The sequence below is a fragment of the Metarhizium brunneum genome, chromosome 1 (genome assembly GCF_013426205.1).
Source record: "Metarhizium brunneum chromosome 1, complete sequence".
In the NCBI taxonomy this organism is placed as follows: Eukaryota; Fungi; Ascomycota; class Sordariomycetes; order Hypocreales; family Clavicipitaceae; genus Metarhizium; species Metarhizium brunneum.
Window position 1 is genome coordinate 8922725 of NC_089422.1, and position 27670 is coordinate 8950394.

General features: G+C 56.1%; 7 protein-coding genes across 7 annotated transcripts; 3 read left to right on the forward strand and 4 right to left on the reverse strand.

Annotated features, from left to right (window-relative positions):
* Positions 1-987: 987 nt before the first annotated feature.
* ANK3_0 (Ankyrin-3) lies at positions 988-2154 on the forward strand (the record flags this gene model as incomplete). The annotated part of the gene is made up of 1 exon (XM_014692361.1): positions 988-2154. One exon carries the CDS (start codon positions 988-990, stop codon positions 2152-2154), a length of 1167 nt encoding a protein of 388 aa, XP_014547847.1.
* A 5753-nt stretch (positions 2155-7907) lies between these two features.
* Mef2d (Myocyte-specific enhancer factor 2D) lies at positions 7908-10007 on the forward strand (the record flags this gene model as incomplete). Its single annotated transcript, XM_014692360.1, has 3 exons — positions 7908-7963; positions 8027-8183; positions 8259-10007. The coding sequence occupies 3 exons, from the start codon at positions 7908-7910 to the stop codon at positions 10005-10007; spliced, it is 1962 nt and encodes a 653-aa protein (XP_014547846.1).
* Positions 10008-10786: 779 nt separating this feature from the next.
* Positions 10787-11546, reverse strand: G6M90_00g027420 (uncharacterized protein; the record flags this gene model as incomplete). Its single annotated transcript, XM_014692359.1, has 2 exons — positions 10787-10819; positions 10875-11546. 2 exons carry the CDS (start codon positions 11544-11546, stop codon positions 10787-10789), a joined length of 705 nt encoding a protein of 234 aa, XP_014547845.1.
* A 2207-nt stretch (positions 11547-13753) lies between these two features.
* On the forward strand, positions 13754-16166 carry osm1 (Fumarate reductase; the record flags this gene model as incomplete). Its single annotated transcript, XM_014692358.1, has 4 exons — positions 13754-13787; positions 14019-14087; positions 14266-14503; positions 14624-16166. 4 exons carry the CDS (start codon positions 13754-13756, stop codon positions 16164-16166), a joined length of 1884 nt encoding a protein of 627 aa, XP_014547844.1.
* Positions 16167-17617: 1451 nt separating this feature from the next.
* On the reverse strand, positions 17618-19923 carry bik5_1 (Bikaverin cluster transcription factor bik5; the record flags this gene model as incomplete). Its single annotated transcript, XM_014692357.2, has 2 exons — positions 17618-19339; positions 19423-19923. The coding sequence occupies 2 exons, from the start codon at positions 19921-19923 to the stop codon at positions 17618-17620; spliced, it is 2223 nt and encodes a 740-aa protein (XP_014547843.2).
* Positions 19924-20562: 639 nt separating this feature from the next.
* G6M90_00g027450 (uncharacterized protein) lies at positions 20563-21534 on the reverse strand (the record flags this gene model as incomplete). Its single annotated transcript, XM_014692356.2, has 3 exons — positions 20563-20956; positions 21034-21311; positions 21400-21534. The coding sequence occupies 3 exons, from the start codon at positions 21532-21534 to the stop codon at positions 20563-20565; spliced, it is 807 nt and encodes a 268-aa protein (XP_014547842.2).
* Positions 21535-22911: 1377 nt separating this feature from the next.
* On the reverse strand, positions 22912-23275 carry G6M90_00g027460 (uncharacterized protein; the record flags this gene model as incomplete). Its single annotated transcript, XM_066129985.1, has 2 exons — positions 22912-23036; positions 23131-23275. The coding sequence occupies 2 exons, from the start codon at positions 23273-23275 to the stop codon at positions 22912-22914; spliced, it is 270 nt and encodes an 89-aa protein (XP_065985976.1).
* Between the last annotated feature and the right edge of the window lie 4395 nt (positions 23276-27670).

Here is a 27670-nt window from a genome sequence, read left to right on the forward strand (position 1 = left end):
TTCTTGTTCATGAAGAGGTTGCTAACAGCTCTGCAACAAGGTTATGCCCCTTGCTTAACGGTACGATGAAGGCGGACAACGGCGCAGCGGAACACGGCGGCTTTGGTAATTACAGCGCCCCCACGATGAGTGCTGCCTCACCACCGTGACACAACGAATACGGGGGGGGTTGGAAGGGGGGTTGGTTGGTTTTATTTTTATTTTCTGAAAGTTTTGTTTTATTTTTATCCCGGGCCATTGCGAGGTTCACTATACCAGGGTCATGTTGCAGGCGCACGGCGTTTGGTAGATAGCTCGCCTGACGGGCGAAAAGCACAGGAATAGGAACTATGGAGTTATTCATGCGTACTATTGGTGCGGCTCGAGACGGGTGATGACGGGCCGTGTTTCCCTTGGCACACGATGCATGTGGTTTTCCTTGCTTGGCTATGTGAGTGATCTGTGCTTGTTGGTTCGGTGTCAGGGCTGTATTTGGAACAGAGCATCGAGCATTCCGTGCCCAGAGAGCAGCCACTCCGCGCCGGCTGCCTGGAACATGGGCCACACAGCCGTTTATTCTATTCGACTGCCACCCGGCCATTTCGCAACCACTAGAATGGCAAAGGGGGGGAGAAGGTAGGTCAGAGCGATGCGGTTTCGAGTTTCTACAGGACCTCGTCGAAACGCGTTTTGGGCAGGTGGCGGCTCGTTTGTTGTCTTCTCACGGCCTCAAAATAGCACGCAGGCCCTACAAGCTGTGACGAATCTCCTACTCTCGCTAGGCAAGTTGGTTGGGCATCGTGCAGGCGCGTGTATCTGCTTGGTTGGTTGGTCCCTTTGTGCCCGGCATCACCTTGATGTGCTGTGCTTTTTGTACTTTTCTTTTCCTCCCGCAGACGCCAGCTACGACTGTATTAGATACACTGGTTCGACTCCCACGCCGTCTTTTCCGGCCACGATGTCTCCCACCTGGTTCCCGAACGTGTTCGTTGAAAATACTCACTCGCCATGGCATGCGGCCTCCCTCGCGGCAGCTGGGTTCGCCCGCGGCAGGGCAAAAGCGCCCACCTGGCCTGCCTCCCGCCAGAAATCGTCTGCATGATTGTCCGGCAGCTCCCCTTGGCAGGGGACAAGGCGGCCCTCTACAGGACCTGCGCGGCGCTCCACATCGCCCTGGTGGAGGAGGAGCTCTTCCGGCACCCGGAGCCCGGGGACGTCAACGATATTCTCAACTGGGCTGTGGAGAGGGCGTGTCTGCGGACGGCGCGGAGGGCGGTCGCGTACGGCGCCGACGCCGAGGCGTCGAGGAGGACCGACCGCGAGACGCCGCTCATGACGGCGTGCCGGGGCGGGAACCTCGACATGGTCAGGCTGCTCGTGGAGGCGGGCGCGGACGCCAATAACCGGTTCAGCCGGGACGGGAGCACGCCGGTCGTGCTGTCGGCCGGGGCGGCGCACGACGAGGCCGTCGTCTTCTTGATGGCTCGCGGCGGGGATCCGGCGAGGCGCAATCGCTACGGGGAGACGGCGCTTCACCTCGCCGCCAGGAAGGACAACCTCGGCCTGGTGCGGGTTCTGCTCGCGTCGGGCAGGGTGGACGTGAACGCGGCGTCGGTGACGCGGTCCACGCCGCTTCTCGAGGCGATCCAGGTTGGGAACATGCAGATGGTGGAGGTGCTGCTTGAACACGGGGCGAGCGAAGAGATTTACGAGTTGAACGGTGGTTTCGCGTTTACAAAGGCGCTCAGGAGCCGCGGTACGGGTCTGATGAAGGCCTTGCTGGAGCTGCGCATCTGTCCGGACGTCGCGGATGCCAGGGGACGAACTGCGCTGTCTTGGGCGGCCGAGTATGGGCATGCGATGCAGGTCGAGATGCTGCTTGATTCTGGCGCGCGCGTCGACACCCAGGATGTGCAGGGCAAAACACCACTCATGTATGCCGCCGCGGAGGCGAGGATTCAGGTCATGGAGACGCTACTTGATAGGGGGGCGAGCTTGGCCATTTCTGACAGATACGGCATGAAGGCGGCTTGTCATGCCGTGCAGTCTGAGAATTGGCAGAGCGTGGGACTCATTCTTGACCGTGGAGAAGATGTTCTCTGTGGGGCTGGCAGATGCGCTCGGCTGCTCTTGCAGATGGCTGGGCAGAAGGAGAATATGGGTATTGTATGTTAACGGGGAGTATTGTTTCGCTCTGTAGTCGAGTGGAATTACAAGCATGATACGAGTATCGTGTAAGCGTAAAATTAGATAATTGGAAAAATAGACCGTCTGTACACGCATCGTGACGCGTCAGACGTACCAGCGCAATGGGTGCCGCGCCACGGCCCGCTAGCCAAGGCCATCATCTCGCGATAGCCTCAGCCACCGTTATTATGGAAGCAAACCATAAACCTATTAACTTTACGCCCGTGACTCACGCCGGGTTACGCTAAAAACTTAAATGCCCACACACGTAGTATATCTACGAGGTCTGCCCTCGTCCGTATTCCAAGTCAATCCTGTTCTGCTCCATCCCAGTCATCTGCCTCTTTTACTATGAAGACCCAGCACAACCAATCGTGAGTCCCTGCTTCCACACATCTCCCGCAAGCACTTGCCGACATGGCCCACAGCTATCTATAATCCAACACTTGTGTTGGGCTTCTTGTCATTTTTGGCCATGTTTGTGGTCTCTTGTTGTTTGATAGTTTAATTGTTGATAGCTGTGGGCGATGTCAGCAGGTGACCGGTCGCAGTGCTTGTGGGAGATGTGTGGAAGCAGGGACTCATGATTAGTTGTGTTGTGGCAGGGTCTTTTAGCAGCTTCCTTGCTGCCGCGTTTAGGCTCTGCGTTTATGGAAGCCTTCTTTTCTAGATCCCTGATTATCTGGTTAATTTTCTTGATCCTTTTTAAGATCAAGATTTATAGCAGAAGGAATACTTGCCTCGAGGCCAAAAATCCTAATTTCTGCTATAAATCTTAACCTTAAGGAAATTAAAAAGGTTAACTAAATAATCAGGGATCTAGAAAAAAAGGCTTCCATAAACGCAGAGCCTAAACGCAGCAGCAAGGAATATGGGTATATGTAGTCATATATTTGCACCTCGGCCAGGATGCGGATCCGAACGCTCGTGAACTTGTGGAAGGCATGGCTCCCGCATGGCAGTCTGCGTCGGTGGCGTTGGTGGCATGGAAAATACTTGATATTTGAAGGCGGCAAATGGCGGAGAGAATTTGTAATAAATTGTAACATAGAATCTAGTTTCAAGGAACCGCGAGTGACATGGCACTTTGGCGTCGATAGATGGCAAGGGGGATTTGTGTTTGTGGACCGTGTTTGAAGCCACCTTGTGCCAAGTCTTCCGGTCGTCTTCTTCCCTAACCCCTTGGTCTTGCAGCCAACTTGGATGTAGGGTAGTTGCCAACCGCTGTGAGGTGTCCCCCGTTGGGAAGTAGTCCACAGCTTGACGGTCTGGATGAAAGAGCATCGAATTGGCCCAGAAAATCAGGCTGGAACTCTACCGCAGAATAACGGTCGCAAACGCTGTCATGAGTCGTCAAGCTGCAGCGTGACTGAGCGGAGGTGGTCGGGGCAGGCAGGCATTCACCAGAAGCACGTCACGTAAAGTTATTTTTAGATGCTCCGTCATCTATGGCGGAGCCTCGGGAGGGCGGGGGCCATGCCGTCGACGCATGCACAGGGCTGTGCGATAACTGTAGTAGTATGCATCGACGGTTTCCCACTCGACGTGTTACTACTCGGCACAAACGGTCGAGCAGTTTGCTTTTATAGAGGAGCCTGGTTGCCCGCATGGCTAGAGGGGACGTGCCATGTGCACCGTGCGTGCCCTGTGAGCCTGTGAGCGCTTACACAGCCTTGCTTGATAGACGGGGTTGGTGATGATGTATGTTGGCGGCATACTCCAGCTAGGAGCCCAACAAGCATTCTATACTGCTCAAGAACAAGTCTCCGGATCGAGTCCGATTGCAAGTGCCGCCGTGTCGTCGTTGTCGATACCACAGCGATGATGCGAATCGTGTTTTAGCCGCGAGGCTTCTTTGGCGGCGGCTGTCCCCTTACTCCGCCCTAACACAGGACCTGCACGCTTGTTTGCAAACATAGTTACAGCTGCCACGGACCAGGTCGCGGGAGTCGAGCGACGGCGTGGCGGATCTCGCAAATAGTACGGAGCACACGGGTGACATATGCTGCGCCATAAAAATAGCAACCACGTGGATCCGTCCGCGCCAACGCCTGCGAACCCTGCCTGTCTCTTATGAACACGGTCCCAAAAGTCACTGCCCAGGCCCGAGTCTCGACGTCAAGTTCAGTGGCTCAGTCTCCCTACAGCCGGAGACGTGACAGACGGCGCGGTTGGTGATGCGTGATGCGCCATGACAAAAGTCCATTCGTCGCTGAAGCGCTGGCCTGTCAAGCGTATGCCCAATGGGGGTGACAACAGGCCTTCGCTGTAACCTCCAGTTGGTCCGTCCTGACACTGAGTGTCTCTTGCTGTCGCAGCACGTCGCCATGTAGATCTGAGGCAGAACATGACCGAGTTTGACCCAGCTGCGTAGAGCACAGCAGGACATGCAATGCCATCTAAACACAGTTTCGACCCTGCCTCTGTTGTTTCGGCGGTTGTTCAATGGACTGCACTCCGATCCCAATCGACCGCCGGTGGCGACCGAGTCCTTGCCTCATGCTAAACTTTGAAAAAGAAGCGTGAAACTATGGCTACCAAAGCGCGTCTCCTGCGGAACCCTGATGTCAGCACAATCAAACAAATCTGGCACGAGCATACCCTGTAATCGCCCACATGAATGTGAGAGTATCATTGTTGACTGGGTGCCAGTTTGCTTTCCCCGTGGGCGGCGCAGAGCGGCGGCACAGCCTCGACGTCACGGCGCTTTGTACAGCACGGAGCGGGCTTCATGGAAACAGCCACGTATTGGGCACAATCATGTCTGGACAATCGTGGGCGGTAGTGTTTGCCAAATTGGATCGCGGTTCATCCTTCATGTGCAGGCGATCAAAGCCGACGGTTCATTCAACCAGCCCCATCCGACATGTGCACTGCAGCAATGCTCCCTGACGACCTGAAGAAGGAGCAGCCGGCAGGGTTGAAGGGATGATGAAATAGGTTAGACGTCACCACATGCAGCCAAGAGGGAGGAAAGTGCAGGGCGGATCCAGCCCTGCCACTTGCACTGACTAGGCAGGTCCATGAGTCAATTTTCAGAAGGGAGGAAGGAAGGATCGAGAGACACCAAGAGCCTTGCAAATCATATCAAGCGCAAAATAGTGCCGAGACTGAGAGACAGAGACGGCCGGAGCAAAGCGGGAGGGGTTGGACCCTGACAATAGAAAGAGCCAGTGTTGGAACGTCGAAAGAAATGAAGACAATGGAAAGGGAAAAAAACAACAACAAACAACTCGCACCACAATAGCTAGGATGACGCGCATTTGCGGCAAGCACCCGAAGCTAAATCGTCAAGTCCATGGTACCGAGTATTTCTATGGAGTACCAACTGCGCAGCTCATCTCCCCCATGTCCTGTGTAACTCTAACGTACCTAGCCTGGGAGGGCACCTTGGTAGGTACCAACTTACTTCTCCGACCGAACCTACCGAGTGCGGAGATGGATACGGAGAATTGAGTGCGCAATCAATATTGACCGTTGATGAGGTTAACGGCCCATAAAAGACTCTATATTATCAATGCATTATAGCATTAAAAAAGTGCACAAAGTGCATTGCCATCGAGATGAAAGCAAGTGGGAAGAGGAAGGAACCACCGGCGTTCGCCGTTGCCCTCCCTCCCTTTGCCCACAGGACGCACGATAATGCCCATTCTTCCTCACGAGATTTCCCCCCCCTCGACTACAACCAGTTCATTATTCACACCAGCTTCTAATACTAGGACCAGACGTTTTGGTCGCAAAACCGGTCTGGCAACACTGGCGCTTGTCTGGCCATCTCTCGCGTCCTTGCGCTCCGCCACGCTCCACGAACCCATGAACAAGGTGCCGTTGCTCTGGTCGGGTCGTTTGCCCCCATTTAAAGCGTCAAGCCACCAGCCAAGGAGATAAGCACGACAAACAACGTTAGTCGGCCTTGGGTCAACCTTGGGCGCATGGCTGCCACGCCTGCAATGAGGGCGAAGGCTGACTAGTCGGGGAGCTAGTCGGGGGACCAGTCGGATGACAAGCCCACCCATTCGCAAACGAGCTTGTCCTTTGTCTATTGTATCACACGATACATGGCAGGTCGCGCCAGTTCGCACCACTCGGCCCCGTTTCGCCGTGTATTGCACGATAGGACAGGAACAAAGACAGCCTCGCGGCACTGGCATCAAGCAAGACGAATACTGCGGCAAACCGTGTGCAAAGAAGGGACGCGCGCACACGCGCCCATCGCCAAGGACACAGACGACACAGACCAGCATGGTGCCTCGATCTGACGTTATTGTGCCGAGTACGGAGTATAGAGCACCAAGCACTCCGTTTGAGACTCGGGCCCAAGAACACCCCCCGCTACCGGGTCTCCGTCTCCACGTCCACGGACGATTCGATATTCTGCTGAGATCTGCCGAGTAATAATGTAGGTACGGGACACGAATGCTAGAAGCGATTGGCGCGCGTCCTGTTTGTTTGTCGAGAATGGATTTCGAGGCAAAATTGGCTGCCCACATTTGACCTGGGTACAACAGCAAGGATCACCATCGTCGGCCCCCCATCAGAAAAAAAGCCATCAGCCCGACCCTTGCCGTCTTGTCTCGTCCTCTCGAGCAAGTGACGGGAGAGCTGCCCATTCGCGCGGCCGGAGAGCTGCTGGAGCTGCCACGGCAAGCCGTTGCATGTACTACGACTACCAGTACTACTCCTACAAGTACTCTGTAGTACATCTATGTATGTGCATGTACATACGTCCCTCTCTCCCCACTCTCTTCGTCCTCTGCGACCGAGACGCTGGCACACCTTGCGACGTTGGCACACTCGGGACCCTGCGATTCCCCACTGCCCACTCACCCGCTCTGCTCTCCCGCTTCCTTTCTTCTAGCCCTCTCCGTCTTCTTTTTTCCATTTCCCCCTTCCAGTCCGAACATGATCACGTCTATTATTAGAAGCCTCCAACGCCAGATCCAGCCCCATCCTGCACCTTCGCCTGCCTTGTTGCTGAAAACCTCCAAGTAGTCGACTGCGCCAGGTACCGGGCTATTTGACCTGTTTGCAGGGTCCCATCCAACCGTCCTTGTTGGACTTGTCTGCGTGTTGGAGCCGTTGCGACCACCTGCATTTTTGACTTTGCGGCTGTCGTCGAGACACCTCACCACCTTGCTAGCCGCTGCGACATATCATCACCGACCTTGCCACTACGAGCTTCTGCTGCTTCATTGATACATACGCCTGCCGACTCGAAGCTTCTTCTCTCCGCGTCGTCTTCAAGCTCGCCCTGTTGCGTCACTCCTAGCCCTGTTTCGCCAGGTTCCCTTCCCTAGGGTTTGTTTAAGCGTAATCAGAACTTGGCGCCCTTCTTCTATCATTTGTCTCATATTCGCCACTTTTTTTTTTCCCTTCACGCCAAACCGCTGGCAGTATTGACTTGTCCCATTGTCGTGACTCGCGAATCGAACCAACAACTCGCAGCATCGCCGTCTACGCCAGCCATCCCTCGAGTCGTGCGCACGCGTCCGTACCCTGTCGACGCCGGGCAGATTGTGCTGTATACCGACCTAGGCGCAGACAGACGGCAAATACCAGACTCTGCCTTGGAAGTGTCCTTGACTTTCTCGTGGCGGTAATCCCCTCGACCGCAGCCTCCTGCAAGCTGCAGCCATCACGGGCGCGCGGGCGCAAGTCCCTTCACCACCTATCCTAGTTTCAAATTGCGTCCTGAACGCTGCATTTGATTACGGTCGTGCTTCGGTGCGCATTACGTCACCATGGGTCGCAGAAAGATTGAGATTAAAGCTATCAAAGACGATCGGAACCGATCAGTGTATGTTGGAACATCTGTCACTCGCGTTGCAAACTTAACAACTAACTATGCTTGTTTCTGTAGGACCTTCCTAAAACGAAAAGGCGGCTTGTTTAAGAAAGCGCACGAGTTATCCGTACTATGCTCCGTTGACGTTGCCGTTTTCATCTTTGGAAACAATAAGAAGTTGTACGAATACTCATCGTCAGATATGCACCAACTTATTGCCAAATACCAATTTGTAAGTCGCCACATGATCACCGTGGTTGTCTTTCCAAAACGCTAGAGCAACGCGGAACTAACCCCTTGCCTCTAGCATGGCGTTCCCAACGAACATAAGGGACCTTCGGATTTTAATGGGGGCGACGACGACGACGACGACGACGGTGATGGTACCCCTCCGCGAGGACACGAAGGCTCTGAGCACCAAATGATGCCTCCTCAGTTCCACGGCCATGGCCACAGCCAACCTCCATTCGCTCATATTCGCCATCATACTCCCTCCGCATCACCGCCCGTGCCGAATGGCGGACCATTTCAAGCACACCCAGGCCACCCGGGGCCTAGAGGTTCCACTCCACAACCGCCGATGGGATCACGACCTGGTTCTAGGAATGATATGCGAAGAATGGCGCCTAACAGTATGGTGCCCCAACCTCACGGTGCACATCCTGGAATTGCATATATGCCCACGCCCCCAATTTACCAAGGGCCGAATCAGCCTGGCATGATGGGACCGCAACCGGCCGGACAATATCCCTATGCACCTCAACACCAACATCACCCGCACCACCATCACCAACAACAACAACAACAACAGCAGCAGCAGCAGCAGCATCAGTCTTATGTGGACGATAGGAGACCCTCTGCTCCGCCAGCATATGCTCCGCAACCGCCACCCCATGCTATTCCCGTCGCATCCCGACCTGAGCCATCACCGCCTCACACTGCCAGCCAGCAACAGCCGCTGGCCCCTCAACATCCTGTACCGCATATTTCTCCTCCTCCACAGCCTGATCGGCGACCTCAAGATCCTCCGCCCCCGCCGCGCGTTGAACCCAAGACCGAACTTTTGGACAGACAGCCATTAGGGTTAAATACTGATATTGCCATCAAGAAGCTGCCGCAAAGAAAGTCACACAGCATATTTACACCCATCGAGGAGAACCGATCTATTCTATCACAACATCTGGCTTCCTTTGCAAGCGAATCTCAAGGTATCAAAACAGAATCGAATCGTTCTCAATCTGTAGATGCCTCATCCCGCGGCGGTCCATCAGCATCCCCACAGCTAAAGCGATCAAGTACGCAAAACAGCCTCGACAAGGCTCGAGCCGCATCTGTTTCGTCAGGGCCAGAAAGCGCATTCACCCCCCCTTCAAGATCAAATAGTCTCAAGATTGGTGGTCCTGGCGGTGGCTCACGACCCAGAGGCCCTCGTCTAACTGTCCAGATTCCCGACGGTGCATCAGAGCCAGGCAGTGCCGGTGGCGAATCAAACTCTCCTCATAACTCAACCATTACACCAACTCAAGCTCCTCGACATAACTCGGTCGTTCTTCCACCACCGTCTCCTTCCGCATCGGCTCTTCTCTCCGCCGGTGCCACGGGCCCGCCGAATCCTTTTGCTCGACCGCCACCCCAGCAAAACGTCAACGGTGAGACGCCAGTGTCAGCATTGCCTTCACGATTCCTCGGCCATGAGCTTCTACCGAGCCCTGGTAGCTTTTACCAGGATTGGAATTTTCGTGGAAACGATAGCAACACGTTGCCCAGTCCGCTCAACTTTGCAACGCCTGTTGTGGGCACGGGGCCTAGCTTTCTGAGGGATGACCACCATGGCAGCGGGGCCAACAACAATAGCAGCACAAGTAACAACAGCAGCGGTAGTACAGCATCTACCGCAGCTACTACCACAAATACTACAGCGACAAGTGGCACAATGTCGACTGGTGTCCCACTGAGAATGACGAAACGCAAGAGCCCCGAGTTTGGAGGCGGGGGCCATGGCGAAAGTCAAGAAGATGCAACTGAAGCCAAGAGGCTCAAAGTCGAGTACACATGAGAGAACTGTTGGGATGAATTTCTTTCTGTTTGGGTTTACTACGAGTAGCCCTTGTGAAACTGATACCCCGTTTTTCTATGTACATGCTGATTATTTTTGTTGCTTACCAACTTGGAATGACAGCTTTGTTTTGTATATCAGGGAAAACAGCCTGGGTTCCTGTCTCTATTTGTTCCTGACAGAACCGATGGCTGGATTTTCATTATTTTTTGTTTATTTGGTGGTCTTTATATTCCAGGCTGATATGTAGCCCGTGTTAAGGGGTCCTGTGCGGAATTTGGATTGGCATTTGTTGTTTTGTTATTGGCAACAGTGTGCAACATTTTTGGAAAGAGATACGGACCATTATCGAGGTTGTTTGAATGTGTGGTAAGGCTATGGTATGACCTTGTAGGTGTGATGTGGTATAGGCGTTTGTTTGCAACATGATTAGACTTGTTGAATGGATTGTTAACGAGTGAGGCGACGAAAACGTGTCGTTGCGACAGTGACATGGTCCGCTCTGCTTGGTGACTTTGGTGCGTGCTACGATATACCGAGAATTCGGGGGCCAGTCTGCGACGGCAGAGCGATTTTTTGGCAGTCGATGGCATGTGTCTATATTACATCGTTTGTTGATTCGTGATCCCTTGTATCTTGTACATCCCGTGACGTCATCTAAATCGTCTGTAAAATCACTTCGTCACTTCATTACTTGTATGAAATTCCATGTCAGGCCAAGTATAGAAAAAAAACAAAAAAAAAAAAACAAAAATCGAGGCCCTCATACATTCATGGCCCTACGTGTAGTTGATAACGCCCCTGATGATCCACTGGGAACCGTCCGGTTAGCGTCGAGTCGACGGCGTGGTCACACGAGGCACTTACCAGCTCGCCATTTGAAACCCGACTGGCCACCCGGTCGACGGCGACGCGGTCGGGCATCAGGACCCTCTGGCCGTCGCTCTCCTCCTCCCACCATATCTCCCTCCCGGCGAGGGTCTTTGCCTTTTCGCCTCGCGGCCAGGGGCTCTGGGCGACGAGGTGCGCCTCCACGAAGCGCAGGAGGTTCTTGTTGGCGCGGTCCTGGCCCCCCGTGCCGTCGTAGGCCTGGGACCCGAGGGCGCGGTAGTCGGCGGGCGACTCCCACGGCTTGCGGGGGAGGCTGTCGACGGCCGAGTTGAGGGGGGCGAGGACGGTGGTGCGGGCGGACAGGTCGGCCAGGAGGGACGACGTCGACTCGCAGAGGCGCGTGAAGGACGAGAAGGACGATATGGAGCGCAGGGGCCCGATGGTGTCGCTGAGCGAGACCTGCGGCTGGGCCTGGGGCTCGTACTTGTTCTCGTGGGCGTCTTGGTCTTTGGGAGGAGGGGGAGGCGGGCTGCTGCCGGTTTTGAACTTGATTGCGGGCGGAGGGGGGGTTTCTTGCGCGTAGGACTTGTTGTCCGGCTGGGCGGGGAGGCGGTCGCCGCCGGGCATGATGGGTTGCTGCTGGGCGAGAGGGTTGAAGGCGGCAGAGGCGGCGGCGGCGGAGATGAGGCCGGCGACGAGGGGTTTCATGCCGCTGGTAACTTACAAAGGGGACGTTTGGTGTAGCGGTTCTGGGATGGGAATTTGACGGTTGTGACTGGGGGAAATTGTTTGTTGCGGTGGTGGGTGATTATACCGGTGTCCTAGCTGTCTGGGGATGTTCGGATGGCGACGTACGTCACGAGAGAGGGCTGTTGAGGAGAAAGTGGAAATGTACGGATTAGGCAATGCCCGCCGGCTCTTGCCCCGCCGACAGAGGACATGCTACCGGTTTGAACTTGCGGGGACCCTGGGTCGAGATATGTTGATTCAATTGTTTCGTGTTAGCACCAAAGGGTGACCCTTGAAAAATACATGCAATATTGATGTGGTTTACTGGGGGCGCATGGCGATGGCCGTTTTGCTGGCAGGCGCAAGGGAATCTGTGGCGGCTGGTTGGTGGAAATGGAATCAACCGGCGGGTATTGAGGCTCGGTAAATGAGACGATTGAGACGATGTCGATGCCGCAATCGGACCTCGTTGTGTTTGAATTGTTGGTTTGCTTGTTGGGGTGCGCGTTGGAAAATGATGCAGAATGACAGTCGATTTCTCGAAAACTAAACTCGAGGTGTGCGGTGAGCAAAGTGCGCACATGTCAAGAACTCGGTGTCCATTGCAAGCGACTTCCCCAGACCGCTCCAGACTAAGCTATATTGAGTCGAGTCCCCGGACTCTACTCTCCGCGGGGAAATGCCTTGCTTGCCAACCGTCGACACTTTGTGAATCACGAGAGTCGTCTGGGGTCGTGGCAAATACTACAGACACGGGGCCTTTGAACATGTGAAAGTGGTGGTGGCGTGTCGCTGCGGACTGTTGCAGCTCACGAGGGACTTGAGCGCTTCCAGGCTGCGGGTGGCCAATGGGCAAACCGCCATTCTGGTCATTCGCTGACTTGATTGAGAACCCAATTGGCCAGCGTGGTGGAGATGGTTGACTGGTCACTCTGGTAAGACGTGGAGCCCCAGGTACCAAGGCTTTGTTTGCATCGAGAGTCAGGGTGGAATTCACATGTCAGCCCAGATGTGAAAGCATGGCAGTACTTTCGTCCAAGCATGTGCGCTTATGGCGTATGGACACAACAAGATTGTGCTGCAGTGAAATAATATCCGACAGTTAAACCCAATGCAACCCGTGGACGCAACGCTTTTTAAAAGGGGACGAGGGAGAGAATACTGGAATCCGTGACGGGACAAGCGACTTCGTTTGCCAGGGTGGACAGCTGGGCTCGGTGTCCATGGTGTGTGCGGGATGAAGCCTGTCGCCATCATCGACTAACTCGTGGAAGGCATAGACACGCTGACACGGTGCTTAAGCCTGACTGATACTGAATCGACCGCGAGAAATTGGGTTTGTCAATCGTTCCAACAACCGAGAGAGCTCTGCCGGGTCCTTGTGATTGGGGTCCAACGTTGTAACAGAGCTGATCGGAATGAGTGGTCGAACTGGCGTGTCCGTTCCCGTCCAACACTGGGGACCACAGACCCGACCACTCCACAAGGTGAGCAGGTCGGTGCATGCGATGCGGAGAGGGTTGGAGAAGCTCGGGCACAGAAACCACTGACAATGAAATTTGTCTTCCCAGTTAAATCATCGTGTTCTAGGACCGAAAATCCGGCGTGATTTTGCCTTCTTACATGTGTGCACTTGTGCGTCCTTTTAACACAGCATCTTCGGCTGCTCCTGCCCTTTGTCTCCTGCTGACATCAGAGAGGGAAGGAACACCGGTCACGCCAGCCGACTCGTAGTGGGGCCACGCTGCCATTTAGACCACTCACAGAGCTTCCATATGGGTACGCTTGCCCACACTTCTGCTCCACGGCAACTGTCGCCGCTCGCCTCCTCTGGGGCGGACACCCCCCCATTCCCAGCAAGCACGGCCCATGGCTCTTGCCCCAGAAAGCCAGAACAGCCAAACTTCGACCTCGGCTGTCTGGACTTCTGGAGTGGGCTGCTTCCCCGTCCTCGGCGGAAAACCTCCCAGTCCATCACACGCCCCAGAAACCGAGAAACTTCTTAAAACTCCCATCACCGAGATTCCCTTCCTGACCTTTCATTTCTTCCTCCCCATCACCTCTGTCCTGCCACCATCCCATTCTCTCCCTATTCCCGCTGTATATCCTTGCTCTCCCATCCTTCGAGCGCAAACAGCAGCGTCGTTTCTCTCCCTTCTCAATATACCCCCGCATACTCTTACACCATGGCTCCTCGTGTGATTGTCGTCGGTGGTGGCCGTAAGTCTTGCAGATTGATGTTTCCTGTGCGATTGTAACATTGGCCCTGTCATTTGCTTGGCCTGGCTTTGCTTTTGCGCGATGAGCCTGACATGGAAGTTCGGCATGTTTGGCGACATGTGGCGACAACGGCGGGAATATCCGCAAAAGCAAACGCTTGCCAGCGAAGCTGACTGCCAGTATCGCTCGTAACCCTGTATTACGGGAAGCTAACCATTTGTTCTCGCATAGTGTCTGGCCTGAGCGCTGCTCACACCATCTACCTGGCAGGTGGCAACGTCGTTGTCCTGGATAAGCAGGGTAAGTAGAATCGCGATTCTTGATATTTCGCCTGGGACATGCCTTGATTTCGCTGTGACGAGTTTCACGAGTGCTATTTCACAGGCTGGATGGTGGAAACATGCGAAATCTGGCATTTTGGCTCCCATGGCACGTCCTAGCCATTTCCATATACTGACCGACATGTGCCTGCGTACAGGTTTCTTCGGAGGAAACTCCACCAAAGCCACATCCGGTATCAACGGTGCCTTGACAAGAACACAGGTCGAGCACGGTATTCCCGACAGTGTCAAGCAGTTCTACGACGATACCCTCAAGTCAGCCCGTGACAAGGCTCGCCCCGATCTCATCAAGGTCCTTACCTACAAGTCTGCTGCTGCTGTTGAGTGGCTCCAGGACGTGTTTGACCTCGACCTCACTCTCGTCTCCCGTCTCGGGTAAGTTTTATACATTCTCACGACCCATCTACATAATTTCGGCATTTCAACCGTCTACGGGCGGATTTTTGCGGGAAGCTGAGATGGAATTCCATGGATCATGAAGTTAACGTTGTACAGTGGTCACTCGCAGCCCCGAACCCACCGTGGTCATGATGCCAAGTTCCCTGGTATGGCCATCACCTACGCCCTCATGCAGCGCATCGAAGAGCTTTCCGAGACCGAGCCTCACCGAGTCACGATCATCAAGAAGGCTCGCGTCACCAATCTGAACAAGGATGGCAACAACATCACTGGTGTCACCTACGAGGCCGACGGCCAGACTGCCTCTCTCGACGGCCCTGTTGTTCTGGCGACTGGCGGTTATGCCGCCGACTTTGGAGACACTTCTCTGCTCCAGAAGCATCGCCCCGATACCATGGGACTTGCCACCACCAACGGCACCCACGCCACTGGTGACGGCCAGAAGATGGTCATGGCCATTGGCGGCAATGGCATCGACATGGACAAGGTGCAGGTCCACCCCACTGGCCTGGTCGACCCCAAGGACCCTGGATCCAAGTGGAAGTTCCTGGCTGCCGAGGCTCTCCGTGGTGAGGGTGGCATCCTCCTCAACGGCGATGGTGACCGATTCTGCGATGAGCTCGGCCACCGCGACTATGTCTCCGGCATGATCTTCAAGGAGAAGGACAAGGGCAAGTACCCCGTCCGCCTTATCCTCAACTCCAAGGCCTCCAAGACACTCGACTTCCACACCCGCCATTACTCTGGCCGTGGTCTCATGCGAAAGATGACGGGCCAGGAACTGGCCAAGGAGATTGGCTGCACTCCTGACCATCTCCAGAAGACCTTCCAGACGTACAACTCCATTGCCGATGGCAAGCAGAAGGACCCTTGGGGCAAGAAGTTCTTCCACAACATGCCCGTGGATATCAACGACGACTTCCACGTTGCTCTTATGGAGCCCGTCCTCCACTTCACCATGGGTGGTATTGAGATCAACGACAAGGCACAGGTCCTCAACCAGGAGAAGAAGCCCTTTGACGGTCTCTTCGCCTGTGGCGAGTTGGCTGGTGGTGTTCACGGCGCCAACCGTCTGGGTGGCTCTTCGCTGCTCGGCTGCGTCGTTTACGGCCGTGTTGCTGGTGACTCGGCTAGCAACTACCTCTTCCAGCAGGCCCTTTCCGGCTCGGCCGCTGGGGCCGCCGCCCAGCGTCTGGGACAAATCTCCCTTCACCTCGATCCCTCCGCCCCTGGCAAGCTGACCGTCGAGTGGGCCAACGGTGGCTCGGGCTCCGGTGCTGTTGCCGTCCAGCAGCAGGCCGGCGCCGCTCCTGCTGCTGCCGCTCCCGCCGGTGAGTCCGCCGCCAAGGCCAAGCCCGACCCCAAGGCCTTCAAGATCCCCGAGACCGAATACACTATGGAGGAGGTGGCTAAACATAACAAGGAGGGCGACCTGTGGGTGGTAGTTAAGGGCGTCGTCATGGACCTCAGCAACTGGCTCGACGAGCACCCCGGCGGTCCCCAGGCCATTAAGAACTTCATGGGCCGCGACGCCACCGAGGAGTTTGAGATGTTGCACGACGACGAAGTTATCCCCAAGTACGCCCCCGAGCAGGTCATTGGCCGTGTCAAGGGCCAGGAGCCAACGCTCGAGTTCTAAGCGATTTTGGTAAAAGCAGTGACTCGGGTAAGGGATTCGGCCTGGAAGGGCTTGTGTACTAATGATGAACAATGGGGAGCAGAGAGTCGAGAGGCGTTTTCATTTGTTTTGTCCTTGGCTAAAAGAAGGCGGGGTTTATATGCACATAGAACATGAACAGATGGGAAAGTTGGAACAAGGAGACTGAGGTTTAGGAGGCAAGAGCTGAGGATAGAGCATCTCGGCGTGCCTGGGCATGATTCCCCTCGTGCCGGATGTCATTTCAGACCAGCACTTGTAGGCGCATTTGGATATTTGTTTTTGCTGTCGATGTTTTCTCTTCTTTTTTCATTGTACTGATAGTTGGGTGCGCATCAATCGACATGTAAAAGCATAATTTTGAGGAATCTTGCCGGCGTGTTGTGACATGGAGTGTATGAGGTACTGTAGCATTCTTCATCGGTGACGCACGCACGCATCGGATGGAACAAGGTGCCAGAGAAGTAGAGGTAGCAAAGAGCAGGAGTCGTACTTGTCGTATAGTGAATGGTCTCGTCAATTGTAGTCTGGGAGCGGCTATTCGAACACGTGACCGAAGCTAGTGCTCCGATTGTTCGGTAGAAGCGAAGACTGCCCGCCCGCATTCGAACAAGCGCGTGCCAAAAAGCCGCGGCAATATACATACCCCGGCAATAGCTTATCCGGACTGACCCCGCTGCAAGATCAGATGAAACCTTAATCTTGGCGGACCATTGAATCAATAGCGCCTCGGTTCTGTGTTCAGTGTTGTGCTAATGCCTATCTACCCATTCCCAAAGGGCAAGTGCCGAGCGACCAGCCAATGTGTGCCCGTTGGTGGCGGCGGTTGATAACGAACCGACATCGACCGTTGGGGAAGTATCAGGTGGGCCTGGGCTAGGGCGTGGCGTTCGTATTCTGGCGCGCAATGCATCACGAGGGGACGGGGACGGTGTAAGGCTGAGATGGGTGTCAAGAGCGGGAATGAATTGGCATATGCTACGGGGGCTCGGTGGTATATATTGCCGTTTGGGGGAGGAATTCCCACCGTGGATTGATACCGGTAGGGTTTCAGGGGGGTCAAGTCAAGCGTTTAGGCGTCGGTGATGGCCATTGGGCAGGCGTGGCGCCGCGCGTCGTGGCATGCTTTGCTCTGTCTACTGTTGCGTGCCTGTCTTGTTCACGTGGAAATCTTGGGCTTGGCTCGGCTGCGCAATCTTGATGAGTGCTAGTGGGAACGGGGTGCATCTGTCACGGCATTTGCGCTGCCAATATGGAGGAACCTCTGGCAGGTCGTCATGTTTATGCATCACGATTCACGGCATCTCGCGACCGGCATTCTCGTCAGTGTAGCGTCTTGTCTGTATTACTGGGGAGAATTTGCCCCCTCGGTGGCTGGCTACTGCTAGGAAGAAAACCAGACGGTCAATTCTCTCTGTGATGGGGGACTCGTGCTACAGGGGCCCCTTGTCGGACGGGTAGTCTGGCATCTGGTGGGCGGGGGCGACGTCGACGTCGTTTTGCAGCGAGCCGTACAAGAGGTGGTCGAAGGGGTGGTCGTGGGCGGAGGCGAGGAGCTGGTCGCGGAGGTAGTCGGGGGAGACGGGGGGGTGGTCGCGGGTCTCGGCGCCGCAGTGGTTCATGGCGGCGGCCGGGCTGAGCTCGGCGGAGCGGAAGGCGAGCTCGTGGTCGAAGCGGTGGGCGGCGGAGCGGAGGTCGTCCGGGCCGGGGACGCGGTAGGGCATCGCCGCCGACGCGGGCCGGTGTGCCTCGCGGGCCCGCCGCAGCAGCCGGTTGAGCAGCCGGTACTCAAAGTCGTGCAGGCTGCCGAGCCGCGAGTGCGCGCCGAACTCGTCGTCGCCGTCGCCGCCGCCGCCGCTCCGCGTGAGGCCGTCGGCCTTGAGCACGGCGTCGATGGCGCGCCAGGCCCGGTCGACGAGCTCGCCGGGCCCGCGGGCGCACAGCTCCGTCAGGATGTAGGCGATGGCGTACCACTGCACGTGCGAGAGGCAGAACCAGCTCCAGCGCGCGGTGGGCAGGCCCGTGTACAGCAGCACCTGCGACTCGATGATGGTGACGGCGCGCACGAGCAGGCCGTCGCGGACGCCGGCCGAGAGCCCGCCGCAGGTGGCCAGGCGCAGCGACGGGAAGTAGGCGACGAGCCACATCTTGCTGAGCAGGGTGCACGAGACGAGCGCCGTGTACCAGTAGAAGGGGTCGGCGGGGTCGTGGCCGACGAAGAGGCGCTGCAGCGCGTCCTGGTACCCGGTGATGACGGCGGCGCGGCGCGCGAGCCCGTCGGCGGTGTGCAGCCGGCCGCAGGGGCCGACGGTGCCCGGCGACAGGCTCTGCAGCGTCTGGAAGGCCGCCGTGGCGCGCGACGTGACCATGCCAAAGGCCATCTCGGTGAAGCCGACGCGCGAGGCGGGCAGGTGCGCGAGCCCGGGGCCCAGGTCGGCGTCGTCGAGGTTGCGCGGCATCTGCGTGTCCCAGCCCGAGGCGTGCATCGAGGTCCGGTAGCCCGAGTCCTCGGCGGCGCGGGCGTCGAGCGTGCAGATGGTCCACCACAGCCGGCGCCGGGACTCGACGACAAAGGCCGGCAGGCCGAAGTGCGTGCCGTCGCGGTGCAGGCCCATGTTCTGCGCGAGCCGCGCCGCGATCGACGTCAGCGACCACATGAGCCGCAGGTTGCAGTAGCTGCGCAGGCTGCCGAGGAAGACGGCGAAGGCCTGCAGCACCACCACCTCGTCCGTCTCGAGCAGCCGCGCCCGCGCCAGCGCCCGCTCCATGCCGGCCTTGTACCGGCCCACGAGCACGCGCTTGTCGCCGCCCAGCGCCGCCCGGCACTCCTCGTCCGGGAGGCTGGCCACGGCGGCGAAGTAGACGGCGAACAGCAGCGCCTCGACGCCCGCCGGCATGTCGCCGCCCGCCCGGCCCTGGTACCGGAGCACCACGGGCTCCACCGTCGGCATGTGCAGCACGCGGATGATGGGGTAGCAGTTCTCCTTGTACAGCCGCCAGTACACGGCGAACTCGTCCGGCGCCGGGTGCAGCGGGCCCGCGTTCGCGAGGCTGGGGCCGAGTCCCAGTATCGACGTCGGCTGCTCGTCGCCCTGCTCGCGCCGCGCCTCCTCCTCCTCGGCCAGGTCCTCCAGGATGCTGGCGGCGCCGTCCACCTAGAATGAGAGCAGGGGATTTAGTCACTGTATCCGAGCGAGAGAGGGGGGGGGTCTCCGTGTCAAGTTTGTCTTCTGGTTACCTTTTCTGTCAGGTTGGCCCAAAAGTTGCTCACAATGTAACGGCTTCGCCCGTCGCCGACGGCAAGCTGGCCAAACTCTGTCTGTAATTGTGTCACCTCGTCCTCGTCCTCGTCGTCGTCCTCCTCGTGCAACCCGGGCACGCCGTCGGCATCATGTGCGGCATGCGGCTGGGCCGGGGATGCCGTGTGTCCCCGGCTTGAGGCGCCGTCGCCGCCCTCGTGTGGCCCCGACAGCGACTCCAACTTGGCCCTGAGCTGCTGGACGACGCCCTCGAGATACCGGACGCGCTCCAGCGCTCCCGCGCCGGAGTACTGCCTCGTCGAGGGCCTCCTGGGCACAAAGACGCATTCCGTGCCGGCCCGGCGGCAGTTGGCGCACGGGTCGGTCCTGTCGCACTTCTTCCTCCGCCGGCGGCAGGACAAGCAGGAATAGGGCTGCAAGCCGGCAGTTGCGGACTCGGCCGCCGCGGCGCCGTCCTCGGGTGCTGCTTCGGGTTTCATTAGGCAAGGGGGGGGGGATGAAGCTACAGCCGCGGTGCTCGCAGACTCGTAGTGTCCGTCTTTTAAACCTTGGAGCAAAAGAGAAGCAAGATGCATACTCCGTACTCTGGTTGGGCTGACAAGGACATCTGGAGACAGGGTGGGTTTGGGTAAAACCTCGGCAGCTTACACATGTAAGTGGCCGGAATGCCAACGTCGACCGTCTTGCACACGGGGAGCTCGGGTTTGAAAACTATAAAAATTTTTTGGCTTTTGCCTGGTCTGGCAAGCTTCTCTGGCTTGGGTCTGGTACACCCAGGCACACTGTATGTCACTAGGCCCAGCCTGATGTAGTGCCTGCACTATTATTTACATGGGTCTGAAAAATAAAATTGAATTAATATTAACTTGTTTGTTTCCTTCTCATGTCAAATGATAATTCGAACATGATACAAGAATCGTGCAGGCACAATATCTACTAACACAGCATTGGGCTGTACCAAGCCGACAACAGTAATAGACCAAAAAAATAGACCGTCTGCGCAACATGAGATATCAAATTAATATATTTTGGCTGAAATGGACAAATTCTACGCTGCCTGCTTTGGTCCCCTTTACCACGGGGAAAAAATAATAATAACCACCCTCCCTCCTCAGTCTTCACAAAAGGTCGTCGTTGACACTCTCCAGCTTCTGGAGCTGCCCGACAATCTTGTCCTCGGACAGCATGAGCCGGTAATTATTCCACCACGGCAGGTATCCCGCCCCCTGGGCGTCGTCGGCGCCGAACCGAAACGTCTCCTCCCCCTCGGGCGAGACCTCCCCCTTGACCGCGTCCAGACGAGGCGGCACGGCGCCGCTGCGCCCGCGGGCGTGGCCGCCGTCGGTGGCCAGCGCCGCCCGCAGCACCTGGTTCTCTATAAACAGGTCCCGTATCCGGTGCCGCCGCCGCTGGTTCTCCAGCATGGTCTCCTTTGTCGTCTTCTCCAGCTCCGCCGCCCGCTCCTCCAGGTCCTTGACCTTGCGCTCCTTTCTCTGCCGAAACGCGCGCTGTCTGCCGGCCCGAAAATCAAATCATTAGCTGAATTTCGAGCAGGGCAAGGGAGGGGGAGTAGAAGGCAAGGAACTTACGCTGCTCGGTTCTGTGCCTGTCTCTTCTTGGCCTTGTCCTCGGGGGGGCCTTTGTCGCCGTCGGGCGTGCCGGCGGCGGGCTTTGCCGTTTCACACGGGCACAGGTGCAGTATCCGCGCGTCGGCGTCCATGATGACTGTGCTGGGGAGTGCGTCGCAGCCGTGGGCGTGGCCGGCGCCGGCTGGCTTCGACAGGTACCGCTGGACCGGCAGCGGGCGGGATCTGGTGTCGTGGCTGAAAAAGGACATTTCGTACGTGGTGCTCGCAGGGCTGTCGGACTTTTTTGATTCTCGGTTAGACAAGACGCATCCCGACGGCAGGGACCAGAGGCGTGAAAAGACGTGACACGCAGGAGGTGGACTGTACCCTGGGAGTGAAGCACCCGGTGACAGGATTGACAAAGTAGTCGCCGCTGATGTACGACGGCGGGAGGCATAACGAGGCGTCCGAGTCGGCGGGCTGGTGGGCGAGATAGTGGTTGTTGCCGGCGACGTCAATCATTCTGATGAAGGTGGACGGGAGAAAAGGGCAGGCTCTGATGGGAGGTTTTTTTCGCCCGAGGCACGGCAACAGGGGTCAAGTATTTATATGCGCAGGGGACGGGCTCGGTTCAACGCAATGTTGGGACTGCAGCTATTCGGGGCCTGGGGCGTGTCAGAGCACCGGTCGGTGAGCACTGAGAACATTAACATTGAAGCCGTCAATTGGCCTCGTGGAGTCGCGCCAATGGCACCCGGGGCTAGGCAGGCATTCTGCGGCAAGCCGGCCTTATGCTGGCAAATGAGCGGCGCGCGCCCCACGGCCTTTATGCGCATCCCATCTCGATTCCTGCCCCATTTGATAGGAGCCTTGCCGGGGTGGAGACGCCTTGCCGGGGTGGAGTCTTGGCAAAGCCCGACAGCAGACATCTGGACAACTTCCTGCCATTCGCAGCGTCTTGTTTCCTCGAGAAGCTTTGCACCCTGCGCGGGCGCCGTTTCTGATTGGCAGCCGTCTCTGCGAGAGCGACGCCACGATTCCGTGCTCGAGGGCCTTTATAGACAGCCGCATGTACGAACTCCGGAGTATAACATGTTGAGCTCGCAGGCATGCATGTGATGTTGCGTTCGCAGGCTGCAGCGTGCCTGGACAGGCGCCGCACACAGCTGCATCATGGCATGCCCATGCGCCGGCCAGCCACCGAGGCGGTGGTATCCGGCGAATCGGCACTGGCCAGCCTGTCCCGGCAGCCGGCACTATGAACCTCCGGCGTCACCACCACCTCAAGCTGCGACGTCCGCCTCGGCGCCTGTCCTGAACAATAGGGGGCTGCAATCGCCGTCTAATCGCCTGTCCATTGACTCCGTTCCTCTGACGGTCGCCGCGTGCCGTGCTAAGACGTCGGGCAACCCAAAGCCAAAACACCACGTTGTGACTGCTCGTGCCCATTCGCCGAGGCACTTGGACGCTGCCAGTACCAAGACACGCTGGTGACTGGTCCACCGCAGCCGCGCGCCAGCCCGCCCGCCGTCCAAATACCCGTCGTGGAAAAAGGCACTGGCCGTCTCAGCCTGTGGCTGGGTTTCACAGTCGACGGCAGCGGCGCCCGCCCAATCGCGACCGAGCGCTGGCACCGGCACCCAGGGGCTGCCTGCGTCCGAACCGACCTCCTGCCAAGGGCCTTGAGGGAGCGACCATCTCGGCCGTGGCCAGCCAGATTGGCGGTGGGGAAGCGGCCCAGAGGTATGTGCAAAGTAGTAGCGGTAGCGGTAGTAGTAGTATATTTTGACTCGCGAGGGGTTGGAGATTTTGGGGCCGGAACGCCGCCCTGATTGGGAAATCATCTCGAGCGTCCTCGCTGCTCTGAAGCACGCCTTACCGCCACGTGGATGGGCATGGCTAGGCCAAAACCGTCGTGCGGTAGGGCTTGAGCCTTGTGGGAAGGAGCGTGGTCGGAGAGCGCGGCGCCTCGGCACTCGGGACATTACGTCGCGGCCACGTCGCGGCCAGAGAGGCCATGCCGTCTGCTTGCCGTTAGCTTACCGGGGAATACTCGACGCTACCAGGCTGTTCCAAGCGGCTTCGGGAAAAAAAGGGAAGTGGCCCGCGACGGCCTACCTTCCTCCTTGGGAATAGAGTTTTGGCTTGACGGTTGTTGTTCTACCAAGCGGCTGGGGCCCTTGTCATTGGACAGGAAACAAGGGGATGAAGATGGGTTGTAGGAGATGAGGCAGAGGGCAGTGGTAGTTTCATGTTGGGCCATCGGGGAACTCTGCTGCACAAACTAGGCGTTACCCCGTCGCCATGGCCCATGACTCCATGGGGATGCTGGGCGAGGTGACATGAATCTCGGAGATGACGCTCGAGCTAACAAGATTTGCTGTTTTCGTTTGGGCCTGCGCACTTGGAGTCGAGAGAGCGGTGAGCGGCGTCCGTGTCCGGGTTTCTTCGTGTCTCTTTGACAACATAGGGGCGTTGCTTGGCCGTTGGCGAACTTGTAAACGGCCGAGGCTTCACCATTGTTGTTCTGGAGTTTGTAGCTGCCTCTGTGGACCGTGCCATTGGTCTACTATCGTGGACAGGCGTGATTTCTGCACCTCGGTACGAGTTGACGTCGTGTTGGAGCTGAAAATGGACTATGTAGTGATGAGCGTGAGGAGGGAAAGGGTGTTTAAAGGTTCTGTGCTGCCACCATTCCTGGAACTCGTCCTGGCTGCAGCTTGAATCTCTCGGTGTTTTTCTAGTCCTTAATTTCAAAGGAGCCATGAAGTCGCTCATTTCTTGCCAAGTTTGAGACTAGAACGTGTCCAGGTGGGAGATGATGCTGTGGCAAGCGTGGAAAAGCCATGATAGATCTTTGTGCAATCGTCTTCCACTTTTGGCGTACTAGATGCAAACAGAGGAAGAAGGCCAGTGGTCCTCATATGCTGTCGTCTGAGTGCATGTCAGAGACTTTGGTTCTAGAAGCCATCACACACATTCTTTTTCTCAGGGGTATTCTACTGTCATTGGGGCTCTTTGACCAATAGGCTTTACCTTGCCTCCTCCTCTCCAAGTAATGTGCCCTTTAGAAAATACTGCAACTGTAGCGGTGGATTGTTTGTTTTACGAATATTTACAGCTTGAGAGTAATCCGACAAGGCCATAAAATACCGTACGAGGAAATCACCGAGTCTCGCTCCATCAAGTTCATCTGTCGTTTTAGGCCGGCTACTCAATGATTCGTAAAGAGTGTCAAAGACTAGAGACAGAGCCAAGATGTGCACCCTTGGAGCCAGATATCGGAGACATTTGACCATGGGCCGCTATTGCTGCATTTTCTTTTGCTCCATGACTCAGTGGTCGAATATGACAAGGGCTTAGGCTTGGAGCAATTACTCAATTCATCTAACAGTCTTTGGTATCAAAGGTCCTTGGCTTTCCTCAAGGCCTCGTTGGCCAAAGGGGTCTTTAAATACAAGAAGTCGGTGAGGGACTTTGCCCTAGTCTCGTGACCGTAGCCCTCGTGTAGCCGGCCATTTCCGTGTGACGTCGAACGCGACCACTCTTGCACAAATTCATGCCCTGATGCACCAAGACCATGGCCTGGTGCTCCTCACATGAGGCCCCTTCCGCGTAAGCTAAATGACATGCTGTAGAAATGGGGCTGCATGAAAAGTCATACGCGGCCAGCCACTGCGTCGTATCCAAATAGTACCGCAAAACCGCCGCCTGGGCTCTTTATGAGTCAGTTTTGGCGCTATAGCGTGAAAACGGAAACGTCACCAGTTTCTCTTCTACTGCTTTAGCACGATGAGTCGAACAGACACTGCAGTACACTGCGAATAATCTACTAGCGTATACATGTCATCAAGACTACGCTTCGACAATCTATCTTGTACATCTAATTGCTAAAGCTGTTTACGTACGCTGAGTGACGGCGGCTTGAGCTTATTAGGGAGGAACACAAACATGAGTAAAGTAGTACAAGGCAAAAAGTGCTGCTCCATGTGCGTATAGTGGGCCGTAGCAAACTCGAGTGTCTCGTTTTTCACCATCGACATCATGGCGCCATCAAATCTCATATAAAGGGCTGCCCAAGAGGAAGTGACGAAATATTGAGAGTCGGAAATCCCAAGTTTTCAGAGATGACACGATGAATAGCAAGAATCCTTGCTACCCAATGATATGACTCACGTACATAGATACGTAGTCAAGGCATGAGCCTTCAATCCTCTCTGCCCTGACTCTGTACGGTTTGGTGGCGGTGACGACGAATTAAACAAGAAATTTTGGCCGCCATTGGAAGAAATGTGACAATGTATCAACCATTTGTCCTTCCGAGGCTCCCCGCCAAGTGTAAATCGAATCATTTCTCGCCATGACGTATAAATATCATCTGCCACCATAGCACACAAGGCAGTTGGCCCCATCTCACCGTGGCTTCAATGAACTCGGTAATCAGGTCACTGCTACTCGATCATCTCATTCCATCACCGCCATCAGCCCTCCCCATCTTGCGTTATCCAACTCCTACCCCTCTAGTTCCTCCCCCGCATCCCAACGATGCCATGGGAGTCTCAACCCTACGCGAGTCACGCGCGGGGCGACGCAACTCACGACTGGCCAAGAGCCTTCCCCTCCCACACGAAGTCTCAATCCACGCCGCCCCTGTCGGTAGAATGCGCAGACGTCAAGTGCTTACGCCTGAAGCAACTGCCGCCGCCTATCGCGTCGCGTCCCAGGTGACTGTGGGCCAGTCGAGCCGACCAACCGGGTTCGACCGGCTCGATCCGAATTACCCGAGTCGGGAAGGTGCGGCTCTCCGGCATTTCGGCATTCCGGAACCACGACCCGCCCCACCCGTTCGTTGCGTCGCCGGCATTCGAATAGTTTTACGCTTTGGAATCATTCATTTGCCGCTAGCTCTTGCTGCGGTGTCGATAGCTGGTTCAGGTGGCTTTTATAGCGCCAACGTCAGATGCGGCGTGCGTTTGCTGCTTGGCAGCTCTTGGGCCCTGCGCCTACGGGAGGGAGTTGCAGTTGAGCTGCTGCCGTGTTGACGCCTCGTGGGTCCTGTCGTATTGCGCCAGACGGTGTGGATAGAGTCGGGGCGCTTGATAGTTTGCAATAGTGTAGTGGCAGGCCGTCGTGACCCCCATGCACAGTCGGGCTTTCTGATACGGGAGTCGTCGGTTTTGGCGACGTGGCTGATTGATTGCAGAGCTTGGAGATGGACTGGGCGCTGTGCATGTGACATGTCGAGGGCGTGTGAGACAAGAATTGGATGACGATGAACAGCTTTCGTCATACTTGGAGCTTGACCTAAGCTGCCACTCTGTAGTTGCTACTCTTGCTCCCGAACAGAGTGTCTGATGTGTAGTGTATGTGTATCTAAAGCGGCAATTATTGCAGGCAATATGAATGGAATCCTAATAACTTGCTTTTGTTCTTTTAGTCGGCTTTTAATTTGGTTCGCTGGGAAATCATTTTGCACAGCTCTTATGCATAACCTAATCGCCATCGTGGCGTTCCGACGACCGGACTCGCCAACAAACTCGCTGATTTCTCTTTGCTCCCTTATTCGTTCCTCTAGGCATCCAAAAATAAAAAATAAAAAATAAAAAAATCCACGAGTCTCACGTAGCCAAATCTCGCCGGCAAATTTGCGCTTCCCTTGTTCGAAATGATGGTGCTTAGAATACTGAGCTTGGTTCCTGGATTCCAACGTTACGTGACGGCAGGACGACAATGGCCTTGGCTTTTTATGCCAGCTCACGCTGCAGTATATCTAGTGATGTCTTTCAGCCACAACAGGTCTGGCGAATATTCAAAACTCCAGTCGACATCTTCTTTCTCTTTGCCCTGTTCGTTATTAGTGCTAGGACAGGGCTTGCAGCTAGTGTTGTGTCTGCCAAGAATGCACCAGAGTTGCAGCAGATTTAATACGGTTGTCAGTCCACAATAGCCTTGGCGATACTCTGAGCCAGAACGATAAAGTCACTGGTTAAGATTCATAACGCTCTAAAAGTCGAGAGGGAAAGAGCACGTCTGCCACAATAACCTGTTTCTGCTATCGAATCGCACAGTCAACTGCACCACGATGATGGACGTGTTTGGAACATTGCGGCGAAAGCGACGTTGTGTATGAGCTGGAGCGAACAACAAACCATACTGGCTCGTTAAACCCCTGTGCCGTGGCGCAAGCTTTTATTTAGATCGTTGCAGGTGGACGGAGATCTGCTGGTCTGCTTATAAAAGAAAGCCAGCACTATAGTATTATTCCCCATTTCAATCGTCATATATATTTTTGAGTAGGCCCATGTCCCTCCCACAGAACACTAATCATATCTTGATTGACTGTGCAGCGAGACAGTACCCGAAAACGATTACCTGGGTGCAAGGTAGGTTATTTCTCGGATCTTCTGCACCGCCGTTGGCTTGGTACCCTCGTTGCTGCCAGGTCTTCCATACAGTCGTCTTCTTTTTTCTCTTCTTATTGCGCAAATACGTGACAATGGGTCCAGCTCTAGGATCCTCTACAGGCCACACACTTGCCGCTACACAGCCAACAATCACCATGTTGCACGGAAATGCCCCAATGTCACACGGTTACACAAGGGCTATGGCCACGAGACCTAGGGCAAAGTCCCTTACCGACTTCTTGTATTGAAAGAGG